The sequence below is a fragment of the Cetorhinus maximus genome, chromosome 22 (genome assembly GCF_964194155.1).
Source record: "Cetorhinus maximus chromosome 22, sCetMax3.hap1.1, whole genome shotgun sequence".
NCBI lineage: Eukaryota > Metazoa > Chordata > Chondrichthyes > Lamniformes > Cetorhinidae > Cetorhinus > Cetorhinus maximus.
In genome coordinates this window covers 76,731,936-76,745,621 of record NC_135900.1, presented here as the reverse complement: position 1 = coordinate 76,745,621, position 13,686 = coordinate 76,731,936, and the positions used below count along the sequence as shown (strand labels likewise).

Below are 13,686 nucleotides of genomic sequence, written 5' to 3'. Positions count from 1 at the left end.
TAAATACACTCAATGACTGGCCTCCACAGTCTTCTGTGGCAATGAAATCCATAGATTCACCACTCTCTGGCTAAAGAAGTTTCTCCTCATCTCTGTTCTAAAAGGTCTTCCCTTTACTCTGAGGCTGTGCCCTCGGGTCCTAGTCTCTCCTACTAATGGAAACATCTTCCCCACGTCCACTCTATCCAGGCCTTTCAGTATTCTGTAAGTTTCAATCAGATCAGATCCATCGAGTATAGACCCAGAGTCCTCAAACATTCTTCATATGTTAAGCCTTTCATTCCTGGGATCATTCTCGTGAACCTCCTCTGGACCCTCTCCAGGGCCAGCACATTCTTCCTGAGATACAGAGCCCAAAATTGCTCACAATATTCTAAATGTGGTCTGACCAGAGCCTTATAAAGCCTCAGCAGCACATCCCTGCTTTTATATTCTAGTCCTCTCGAAATAAATGCCAACATTGCATTTGCCTTCCTAACAACCTGCAAGTTAACCTTAAGAGAATCCTGGACTAGGACTCCCAAGTCCCTTTGCACTCCAGATTTCTGAAATCTCTCCCCATTTAGAAAATAGTCTATGCCTCTATTCTTCCAACCAAAGTGCATGACCTCCCATCACAAAGCTGCAGGCTCCGACCACCGTGGAGTGAGATTCTGACCTGATTTTTCCCAACTCGCTCTCCATTTATGTTAAAAAAAAATCCATTCATCAACTGAGTACAGCCAATGTCACAGCATATTTAATAACTGTCGCACTCACCTCCAGGTAGATAGAGGGTGGATTATGATCCCCCCCAAACTTGTCCAACAGGGCTTCAATATGCTCCTGAGTTAGTTTGATCATCTGCTTGATGTTCCAGACCTGGTTAAAGAGAAAACATTAAGCATTTTACTTAAACCAAAAGGGCTCTAGAAAAGATCCAGTGAGGAAGGAGGTGGTTGGGAGGAGCGGGGAGGTTTGCAGGGGCAAATACACCTTGGACAGTTTCATTTGTTGCAGCCCAGCCAACATTTGGGGATGCAAGCCTCTGACTGCAATCATTTCCTTTGCAATTGTGCAAGAACTCCAACCCTTTGAACCAACGTCATCACTCACTGGCGCACACAGATTGTGAAAGAGATACTTGATGCTCTTTGTCTGTAATCTCTTCCGGCCTGACAAACCTCCAAGATCTCTGCACCCTTATAATTCTGGCTTCTTGCACATCCCAATTTTAATCGCTCCATCATTGGTAGCCATGCCTTCGCTGCCTGGGCTCAAAGCTCTGGAGTTCCCTCCCTAAACCTCTCCACGATGTTCCTGCTAAACTGCGCATGTGCTCAGCTGTGCAGCAGCCTGGAAGGTACCATGCAAGTCTTGTTCTGCGATTAAATACCATATGTGCACATTCGTACAAAAAATAAAAATTATAGGTACTGCATGTCAAAAAGAAAACTGGCCACGCACAACAAAATTTTACAGGGAGCATTGCTCGCTACCCTTCTCTCTTTAAGATGCTTTCACATATTTGCCCCAACATCTCTTTCTGTGGCTTTGTGTAAAATTTTATTTGATGAAACTCATTGGGGCATTTTACTGTTAATGGTTTTATATAAATGCAACTTCTTGGTGTTAGTAGTAAGTTAAAGAACTCAACCACTTGTTTTTTGAAATTATTTGTTGCTTTCATTCAATAGCACCTACATAAGGCATCAGTTGGGCACTGTGGTATTTAAACCTTAATCTAAAACATTCCCTGGAACCAACCATCACTGATGTACAAACTTTCAACCCCAACAGCTAGACATCAAATAAAAAAGTTAGAACATCTCCCTGTGGAATACCTTTGGGCATTCTGTCAACAGACCAGGAAGGAGCATTTAGACAGCGGACTAGTCTTGACTTTGAAGTATCTCATCACTTGCCAACTTTTCTGTTGTGAGGCCAGTAAAAGAACTAAGTTGGGTAAAGGGTATTGAGATTTAGATCAGCCATAATCTAACTGAATGGTGGAGGAGGCTCAAGGGGTTAAATAGCCTATTCCTATGCTTCACAACCAAGAAGAATAAAAAAGCATATTATCTAAATGGTGAGAGATTGCAGAGCTCTGAGATGCAGAGGGACCTGGGTGACCTAGTGCATGAATCGCAAGTAATTAGGAAAGCTAATAGAATGTTATTATTTATTGTGAGGGGAATTGATTACAAAAGTAGGGAGGTTTTGCTTCAGTTATACAGGGCATTGGAGAGACTACATCTGGAGTACTGTGTACAGTATTGGTCTCCTTATTTAAGGAAGGAAGTAAATGCATTGGAAGCAGTTCAGAGAAGGTTTACCAGATTTAGTACTTGGAATGGATGGGTGGTCTTATGAGGAAAGGTTGGACAGGTTAGGCTTGTATCCACTGGAGTTTAGAAGAGGAAGAGGCGACTTGATTGAAACATATAAGATTCTGAGGGGTCTTGACAGGGTGGATGTGGAAAGGATGTTTCCTCTTGTGGGAGAATCTAGAGGGTCACTGTTTAAAAATAAGGGATCGCCCATCTAAGACAGAGATGGGGAAGGTTTCTTTCTCTCAGAGGGTCATGAGTCTTTGGAACCTCTTTTTTAAAAATTAATTTACGGGATGCAGGCATTGCTGACTAGGCCAGCATTTATTGCCCATCCTCAATTGCCCTCGAGAAGGTGAGCTGCCTTCTTGAACCGCTGCAGTCCATGTGGTGTAGGTACACCCACAGTGCTGTTAGGGAGGGAATTCCAGGATTTTGACCCAGCGACAGTGAAAGAACAGCGATATATTTCCAGGTAAGGATGATTAGTGGCTTGAGGGGAACTTCCAGGTGGTGATGTTTCCATGTGTCTGCTGCCCTTGTCCTTCTTGATGGTAGAGGTTGTGGGTTTCAAAGGTGCTGTCGAAGGAGCCTTGGTGAGTTGCTGCAGTGCATCTTGTAGATAGTACACACTGCTGTGCGTTGGTGGTGGAGGGAGTGAACGTTTAACGTGGCAGATGGGGTGCCAATCAAGCAGGCTACTTGATGGTGTTGAGTTTTTCTAAAGTGTTGTTGGAGTTGCACTCAATACCACACTCAGCAAAACAATGCCTTGATGTCAAGGTCAGGTAGTCTCAGAGTCATAGTCATTGCTGCACAAGAGAAGGCCATTCAGGCCATCAAGTCTGTACCAGCTCTCTGCAGAGCAATTTAGTCAGTCCCACTACCCTACTTTATTTCCGTAATTCTATGAAGTTTCTTTCCCTCAAGTGCCTTTACCTCATGTCTGGAGTTCAGCTCGTTTGCCAATATTTGGACCAAGGCTGTAATGAGGTCTAGAGCTTGCCTGGATAAGTGCAGCTCCAACAACATTAAAGCTTTCACTCCACTACCTTCACTGTTTTAATATTCACTCCCTCCAAAACTGACACAGTGGCAGTAGTGTGTACCATCTGTAAGATGCACTGGAGCAACTCACCAAGGCTCCTTCGACAGCACCTCCCAAACCTTCCACAAACCCTATCGCTTTGGAAGTCAAGGGTATCAGGTTATGGGAACAGCACCACCTTCAAGTTCCCCTCCAGGCAACTGCTGTTAGTCATAATTCTGGAACTCCCTCCCTAACAGCACTTTGGGTGTACCTAAACCACATGGACTGCAGCGGTTCAAGAAGGCAGCTCACCACCACCTTCTGAGGGGAATTAGGGATGGGCAATAAATGTCACATCCCATGACTGAATACAAAATATTTGTAAAAACAAAAAGCTAAATATTTGTATGCCACTTTACACCTAGACAAATTTCTATCCAATAGTAGACCACCCCCCTCACCCAACATTACACATAAGCACTGTATCTCACCTACAAGCGCAGTATCTCAACCATGTAAAGTGCCAGACTAGTATCCATCATCACAGTGACCAAGTGTTGGAGTGACAGACAGCAGTACCTGAACATAACACCACACCTCAATGTTATACATTGACAGACCAGTCCTCATCAGTACTTAACCCCAGTGTTACAGTGACAGACATGTCACGACCAGTACTGTTCCCCAGGGTCGTCAAGTGACAGTGTACCCACCAGGACCGTACTCATGTTATAAAGTGAAAGACCTATACCCACTAGTGTTACATAATGACAGAGCTGTACACACCAGTACTGAACCCGAGTATTAGACAACGACAGACCAATCCCCACCAGTACTGTACCCCTGTGCTCTGCAATGAAAGACCTGTACGCACCAGAACAGAACCCAGTGCTATACACTGGCAGACTTGTACCCACCAGTGCTGTATTACAGTGATACAATGACAGCCCGGTCCCCTCCAGGAGTGTACCCCAGTGGTACACAGTGACAGACCTGCAACCACCAGTGCTCTACTCCAGTATTATAGAGTGACAAATTTGTCCCCACTGGTACTGATACCCAGTGTTATAGTGACTGACTTACCCAGACTGATACAGTACCAGAGTGTTATACAGTGACAGACCCGTACCTACTGTTACTGCATTCCAGTGTTATACATTGAAAGACCTGTCCCCACCAGTATTGTTCACGAGTGTCATACAGTGGCAGATATGTCCCCACCAATACTGTTCCACAACATCGGACCTGTACCCACGAGTACTATATCCCAGTGTCATACAGTGACAGGCCTGTCCACCCAGTAATTAACCCAGTGTTATACAGGAGCTGTAACCATATTATTCAGTGACAGACCTGAACCCACCAGTGCAGTACCCCAATGTTACTCAGTGACAAACTTGTCCACACCAGTACTGTAACAGAATGCTACACAGTTAGACTTCAAACAACCATTATAGTGACAGACTTATCCCCACCTGTACAATATCCCAGTGTAGTAGTGACAGGCTTGTCCCCACCATTACCATACCCCAGTGTCATACAGCGAGAGGCCTGAATCCACCAGGACTGTACGCACTATTACTTTACCCCGGGGTTGCACAGCAATAAACCTGCAGCCATCAGTAATGTACCCCAGTTTTCTACAGTGACAAACATGTACCACAGTGTAATAGCGGAGGCTTATACCCACTAGTAACTTACCCCAATGTTATACAGGAAAGGGCTCCCACAGATGTGCTGCCCACCAGTGTTACAGTGACAGACATTATCACCATACCAGAATGTTCATAGTGTGTCATACAGTGACAGACCTATACTCACCAACACTGTACCCCAGTGTTAGGAAATGGAGATAGTTTAAGTAAGCTATATTTGTAGGTGTTAGGGATGAGTTTTAGCTTTAATGTTTGATTTGTATTTCTGTACGTGTGTGTTAAGAAAAGGTCAAATTGAGTTTTAGCTTCACTTTAAAAGGTGCCTGCATTTCCAAGGAGAGTTTCACGACTTTTGCAGCTAAGTTAAACAAACAAGAGTAGAGAAACTTGGCTGCTGCCAAGCAACAGGGGTCAAGAGAGACACACAGAAGAAACAAAGAACAGCAGTTTTGGCTTGAAAGTTATTTAAGTTCAGTTTGGTTTGAAGATAGCTGCCAAGAGACTGGAGCAAACAGCCAGTCCCAAGCTAAACTAAAGACTCCAAAATCCAGGGGAACGGAACAGGCGAAAGTACCAAGCAGACCTTCTAGTCAAAGCGAAGGACAGGAACCTGGAAAAAGGTCCTGTTACGTGAAGTTAAGAGTGAGGGGCAGAGAGAAAGGCTCCAAGCTTCAGATTTAAAGTGATAAAAGCGTAGAAAGCAGATTTAAAGTGAAAACGGCTTGCAAGAGGCCAGAAGGTCCAAAGAAACAGCTGAAGGTCTGTAACTCTTTGCTATGGATAGGTAAAGCAGTGGCAGACATCCACATGTACAGCATAACAATGTTTTACACTGACAGACCTGTTCCCACCACTACTGTACCCATTATACAGTGACAGACCTGTCAACACCAGTATTGCACCCCACTGCTGTACAGTGACAGACGTGAGTCCATCAGTACTGTACCCCAGTGATCTACAGTGACAAAGCTATCCACACCAGTACTGTACACCCAGTGGTCAATAATGACAGACCATCCCCTCCAGGACTGTATCCCAGGGATCTACAGTGACAGACCTGTCCCTACCAGTACTGTACCCCAGTGTTACACAGTGACAGACCTGTCCCTACCAGTACTGTACCCCAGTGTTATACAGTGACAGACTTGTCCCCACCAGTACTGTACCCCAGTGTTATACAGTGACAGACCTGTCCCCACCAGTACTGTACCCCAGTGTTATACAGTGACAGACCTGTCCCCACCAGTACTGTACCCCAGTGTTATACAGTGACAGACCTGTCCCCACCAGTACTGTATCCCAGGGATCTACAGTGACAGACCTGTCCCCACCACTACTGTACCCCAGTGTTATACAGTGACAGACCTGTCCCCACCACTACTGTATCCATTATACAGTGACAAACCTGTCGACACCAGCAATGTACCCAGTGAGAGTGTAGCAGGCCTGTACACACCAGTACTGTACCCCAGAGTTAAACAGAGACCGATCTAACTCCATCAGTACTGTACCCTGTGTTATACAAGACAGAGCTGTCTAAAGCAGTTCTGCCCACCAGTGTTATACAGTGACAGACATCCACCAAGCACAGCATAACAGAATGTTTTACACCAACAGACCTGTTCCCACCGGTACTGCACCCCAGTGTTATACAGTGCCAGACCTGTCTAAAGCAGTGCTGTACCCCACTGCTGTACAGTGACAGACCTTCCCCAGCAGAACTGTACACCAGTGATCAACAGTGAAAAAGCTGTCCGCACCAGTACTGTACCCCAGTGCTATCCAGTGACAGGCCTGTGCCCACCAGTGCTGTACCCCAGTGATCTATAGTGACAGACCTGTCCGCACCAGAACCGTACCTCGGTGTTATACAGGGACAAGAATTCCACCATGCACAGCATAACAATGTTTTACACTAACAGACCTGTCCTCACCATTACTGTACTCACATTATACAATGACAGAGCTGTCTCTATAAGTACTGTGCCTCACTGCTGTACAGTGGCAGACCTGACCTGGCCAGTACCGTACTCCGGTGTTATAAAGAAACAAACCTGTCCCCACCAGTACTGTACCCCAGTGTTATAATAACAGACCTGTCCCCACCAGTACTGTACCCCAGTGTTATAATAACAGACCTGTCCCCACCAGTACTGTACCCCAGTGTTATAATAACAGACCTGTCCCCACCAGTACTGTACCCCAGTGTTATAATAACAGACCTGTCCCCACCAGTACTGTACCCCAGTGTTATAATAACAGACCTGTCCCCACCAGTACTGTACCCCAGTGTTATAATAACAGACCTGTCCCCACCAGTACTGTACCCCAGTGTTATAATAACAGACCTGTCCCCACCAGTACTGTACCCCAGTGTTATAATAACAGACCTGTCCCCACCAGTACTGTACCCCAGTGTTATAATAACAGACCTGTCCCCACCAGTACTGTACCCCAGTGTTATAATAACAGACTTGTCCCCACCAGTACTGTACCCCAGTGTTATAATAACAGACCTGTCCCCACCAGTACTGTACCCCAGTGTTATAATAACCAGACCTGTCCCCACCAGTACTGTACCCCAGTGTTATAATAACAGACCTGTCCCCACCAGTACTGTACCCCAGTGTTATAATAACAGACTTGTCCCCACCAGTACTGTACCCCAGTGTTATTGTGACAGACCTTTATACAGGAAGATTGTACCCCAGGGTTATACTGATAGACTTGTCCCTCCAGTACTCGACACCAGTGTTCTACAATGACAAATCTGTCCCCAGCAGTACTTTACCCATACAGTGAGAGTCCTGCCCCACCAGTACTGTACTGCAGTGTTATATAGTAGCAGACCTAATCCCCAAGAGTAGTAAACCCTAGTGTTATACAGCAACAGACCTGTCCCCCCAGTACTGTATTGCAATGTGAAACAATGACATGCCATTCCTGGCCAAGGCTGTACCTGAGTGATATACACCGACCTCCAGAAGTACTGTACACCAGTGTGATACAGTAACAGACTTGCACTCGCCAGTATTGTAACCCAGTGTACTTGAGCCACAGAGCTGCCCACATCAGTACTGCCAACCAGTATTATACAGTAACAAATATCTACTATCGGCACCATACGAGAATATTATAGTGAGAGGCCGACACACACCAGCACTATACCCTATTCTTATACATTAACAGGCCTATCCCCACCAGTACTGTACCTCAGGGTTGGACTGTGACAAGCATCCACTATGCACAGCATAACAGAATGTTTTACAGTGACAGACCTGTCCCCACCAGTACTGTACCCCAGTGTTATACAGTGACAGACCTGTCCCCACCAGTACTGTACCCCAGTGTTATACAGTGACAGACCTGTCCCCACCAGTACTGCGCCCCAGTGTTATACAGTGACAGACCTGTCCCAAGCATTAATGTACCCCAGTGTTATACAATGACAGACCTGTCACCACCAGCACTGTACCCCAGTGTTGTACATTTGCAGACCTGTCCCCACCAGTACTGTTCCCTAGTGGTACACAGAAACAGACCTGTCCCCACCACTACTGTACCCCAGTGTTATACAGTGACAAACCTGTCCTTACCAATACTGTACCTTGGTGTTTTACAGTGACAGCCCTGTCTCCAGCAGAGCTGTATCCCAGTCTTATACAGTGACAGACCAGTCCCCACCAGTACTGTACCCGTGTTATACAGTGAAAGACCAGTCCCTACCACTACTGTACCACAGTGCTACACAGAAACAGACCTGTCCCCACCACTACTGTGCACCAGTGTTATACAGGGACAGACCTGTCCCCACCAGTACTGTACTCCAGTGATACACAGTGACAAGCAACCACCATGCACAGCATAACAGAATGTTTTACAGTGACAGACATGTCCCCACCAGTACTGTGCCACACTGTTACACAGTGACAGACCTGTCCACACCAATACTGTATCCCAGTGTTATACATTGACAGACGTGTCAAGGCCGGTACTGTACCCCGGTGTTATGGTGACAGACCTGTCCCCACCAGTACTGTGCCCCAGTATTACACAGCGACAGACCTGTCACTACCAGTACTGACCCCCCGGCGTTATACAGTGACAGACCTGTCCTCACCAATACTGTATCCCAGTATTATAGTGACACACCTGTCCCCACCAGTACTGTACCCCAGTGTTAAACAGGGACAGACCTGCATCCACCAGCACTGTACCCCAGTGTTATACAGTGACAGACATGCCCCTACCAGTACTGCACTCCACTGTTACAAAGTCCTCACCAGTGCTGTACCCGTGTTTCAGTGACAAACCTGTCCCAAGCACTACTGTACCCCAGTGTTATAGTGACATACCTGTCCCCACCAGTACTGTACCCCAGTGCTACACAGAAACAGACCTGTCCCTACCAGTACTGTACCCCAGGGATGTAATGTGACAAGCATCCACCATGCACAGCATAACAGAAAGTTTTACAGTGACAGCCCTGTCTCCAGCAGTGCTGCATCCCAGTGTTATACAGGGACAGATCTGTCCCCACCAGTGCAGTACCCGAGTGTTATGCAGTGAGACACCTGTCCCCACCTGTACTGAGCCCCAGGGTTATACAATAACAGACCTGTCCCCACCAGTACTGTACCCATCTTACACAGCTACAGATCTGTCCCCACCAGTACTGTACCTCAGTGTTATACAGTGTCAGACTTGTCCCAAGTACTGTGCCCCAGTGTAAAACAGGGTCAGACCTAACCTCGCCAGTACTGTACCCCAGTGTTATACAGTGACAGACATATCCCCACCAGTACTGTAGCCCAGTGTTATACAGTGAGAGACCTGCCCCCATCAGTACTGTAGCTCAGTGTTATACAGTGACAGACCAGGCCCAACTAGTACTGCACCCCAGTGTTGTACAGTGAAAGACCTGTCGCCAACACTACTGTATCTGTGTTATACAGAAACAGACCTGTCCCCACCACTACTGTACCCCAGTGTTGTACTGTGACAAGCATCCACTATTCACGGCATAACAAAATGTTTTACAGTGACAGACCTGTTCCCACCAGTACTGCGCCCCAGTGTTACACAGTGACAGACATGTCCATTCCAATACTGTACCCCAGTATTACACAGCGACAGACCTGTCCTTACCAGTACTGTATCCCAGTATCATACATTGATAGACCTGTCCCCACCAGTACTGTACCCCAGTGTTATACAGGGACAGACCTGTCCCCACCAGTACTGTACCCCAGTGTTATACAGTGACAGACCTGTCCCCACCAGTACTGTACCCCAGTGTTATACAGTAACAGGCCTGCATTCACCAGTACTGTAACCTAGTGTAAGAGAACCACAGAACTGCCCACATCAGTACTGTCAACCAGTATTATACAGTGACAAACATCTACTACAGGCACCATAACAGGATATTATAGTGACAGACCCACACACTCCAGTACTGTCCCCCAGTGTTCTATAGTGACAGAATTGCCCCACCAGTACTGAACCCCAGTGTTAGACATTGATATAGCAGTCTCCCCCAGTACTGTACCCCACTGCCGCACAGTGACAAACCTGTCCCCACCAGCACTGTACCCTGTGTTCTACAGTAACAGAGTTGTCCCCACCAGTTCTGTGCCCCAGTGTTAGACAGACAGATCTGACCCCACCAGCACTGTAGCCAGCGTTATACAGTGACAGACATCCACATATACAGCATAACAATGTTTTACACTGACAGACCTGTTCCCACCACTACTGTACCCATTATACAGTGACAGACCTGTCCCCACCAGTACTGTACCCCAGTGTTATACAGTGACAGACCTGTCCCCACCAGTACTGTACCCGTGTTATACAGTGACAGACCTGTCCCCACCAGTACTGTACCCCAGTGTTATACAGTGACAGACCTGTCCCCACCACTACTGTACCCCAGTGTTATACAGTGACAGACCTGTCCCCACCACTACTGTATCCATTATACAGTGACAAACCTGTCGACACCAGCAATGTACCCAGTGAGAGTGTAGCAGGCCTGTACACACCAGTACTGTACCCCAGAGTTAAACAGAGACCGATCTAACTCCATCAGTACTGTACCCTGTGTTATACAAGACAGAGCTGTCTAAAGCAGTTCTGCCCACCAGTGTTATACAGTGACAGACATCCACCAAGCACAGCATAACAGAATGTTTTACACCGACAGACCTGTTCCCACCAGTACTGCACCCCAGTGTTATACAGTGCCAGACCTGTCTAAAGCAGTGCTGTACCCCACTGCTGTACAGTGACAGACCTTCCCCAGCAGAACTGTACACCAGTGATCAACAGTGAAAAAGCTGTCCGCACCAGTACTGTACCCCAGTGCTATCCAGTGACAGGCCTGTGCCCACCAATGCTGTACCCCAGTGATCTATAGTGACAGACCTGTCCGCACCAGAACCGTACCTCGGTGTTATACAGGGACAAGAATTCCACCATGCACAGCATAACAATGTTTTACACTAACAGACCTGTCCTCACCATTACTGTACTCACATTATACAATGACAGAGCTGTCTCTATAAGTACTGTGCCTCACTGCTGTACAGTGGCAGACCTGACCTGGCCAGTACCGTACTCCGGTGTTATAAAGAAACAAACCTGTCCCCACCAGTACTGTACCCCAGTGTTATAAAGAAACAAACCTGTCCCCACCAGTACTGTACCCCAGTGTTATAAAGAAACAAACCTGTCCCCACCAGTACTGTATCCCAGTGTTATACAGTGACAGACCTGTCCCCATCAGCACTGTATCCCAGTGTTATATAGTGACAGTCCTGTCCCCACCAGTACTGTACCCCAGTGTTATACAGAGACAGACCAGTCCCACCCAGTACTGTATCCCAGTGTTATACAGTGACAGACCTGTCCCCATCAGTACTGTACCCCAGTGTTATACAGTGACACACCTAGCCGAAGCAGTACTGTGCCCCAGTGTTATAGTGACATACCTGTCCCGACCAGTACTGTACCCCAGGCTACACAGAAACAGACTTTTCCCCACCACGATTGTACCCCAGTGTTATACAGGGACAGATCTGTCCCTACCAGTACTGTACCCCAGTGTTATACAGTGAAAGATCGGTCCCCACCAGTACTGTACCCCAGTGCTATAAAAGAGCAGGCCAGACCCCACCAGTACTGTGCCCCAGTGTTGTACAGTGACAGACCTGTCCCAAGCATTAATGAACCCCAGTGTTATACAGTGGCAGACCTGTCCCCACCAGTACTGTACACCAGTATTATAGCGAGACAAACCAGTCCTCGCAATCACTGTATCCCAGTGTTAAACAGTGACAGACCTGTCCCAAGCATTAATGTACCCCAGTGTTTTACAGTGACAGTCCTGTCCCCACCAGTACTGTACCCCAGTGTTACAGTGACAGACCTGTCCCCACCAGTACTGTACCCCAGTGTTACACAGTGACGGACCTGTCCCCACCAGTACTGTATCCCAGTGTTATACAGGGACAGACCTGTCCCCACCAGTACTGTACCCCAGTGTTATACAGGGACAGACCTGTCCCCACCAGTACTGTACCCCAGTGTTATACAGAGACAGACCTGTCCCCACCAGTACTGTACCCCAGTGTTACACAGTGACAGACCTGTCCCCACCAGTACTGTACCCCAGTGTTATACAGAGACAGACCTGTCCCCACCAGTACTGTATCCCAGTGTTATACAGGGACAGACCTGTCCCCACCAGTACTGTACCCCAGTGTTATACAGTGACTGACCTGTCCCCACCAGTACTGTACCCCAGTGTTATACAGGGACAGACCTGTCCCCACCAGTACTGTACCCCAGTGTTACACAGGGACAGACCTGTCCCCACCAGTACTGTACCCCAGTGTTATACAGGGACAGACCTGTCCCCACCAGTACTGTACCCCAGTGTTACACAGGGACAGACCTGTCCCCACCAGTACTGTACCCCAGTGTTACACAGGGACAGACCTGTCCCCACCAGTACTGTACCCCAGTGTTATACAGGGACAGACCTGTCCCCACCAGTACTGTACCCCAGTGTTATACAGGGACAGACCTGTCCCCACCAGTACTGTACCCCAGTGTTATATAGAGACAGGCCTGCACCATGCTCACTATAACAGGATGTTTTACGCTGACAGACCTGTTCCCGCAGCTCCTGCACCCCAGTGTTGTCGGACCCTCTGACAGACCCGGTGTTCTCTGCAGCCGGTCCGGCAGTGTCGGGATGGTGTGTTCTCCCCTCTTTCCCTCCCCCCGGACCCGCCTCTCACCTCCTCCGGGACGCTCAGGTCCTCAATTTCGTCCCCCGCCGGATCCATCAGCTCCTCGGGGCCGTTTAACGTCGGCGGATCGGGGCTGGCGGCCGCCATCTTAAAGCCAGGCCCGGCCGGATGTGACGTTAACGGTCGGTGGGCGGTACCGCGCCAGCGGAAAACGTCATCTAGAGCACGTGTCGCGCATAAGGGACTTCTGGGAGTGAGATCCGACAGGGAGATGGAGAAAGATTGGGATACAGGTCCTGACAGGGAGATAGAGAGAGATTGGGATACAGGTCCTGACAGGGAGATAGAGAGAGACTAGGATACAGGTCCTGACAGGGAGATAGAGAGAGACTGAGATACAGGTCCTGACAGGGAGATAGAGAGAGACTGGG

General features: G+C 47.8%; 1 protein-coding gene across 1 annotated transcript in view; it reads right to left on the bottom strand.

Annotated features, from left to right (window-relative positions):
- braf (B-Raf proto-oncogene, serine/threonine kinase) overlaps positions 1–13,410 on the bottom strand; it is a 105,959-nt gene extending 92,549 nt beyond the window's left edge. The window contains exons 1-2 of the mRNA XM_078568542.1: positions 13,304–13,410; positions 760–861 (exon numbers count right to left, since the gene is read on the bottom strand). Coding sequence (XP_078424668.1) covers positions 760–861; positions 13,304–13,402 — 201 coding nt within the window. The 5' untranslated portion in view covers positions 13,403–13,410. The remainder of the gene's footprint in view (positions 1–759; positions 862–13,303) is intronic.
- Positions 13,411–13,686: the final 276 nt, after the last annotated feature.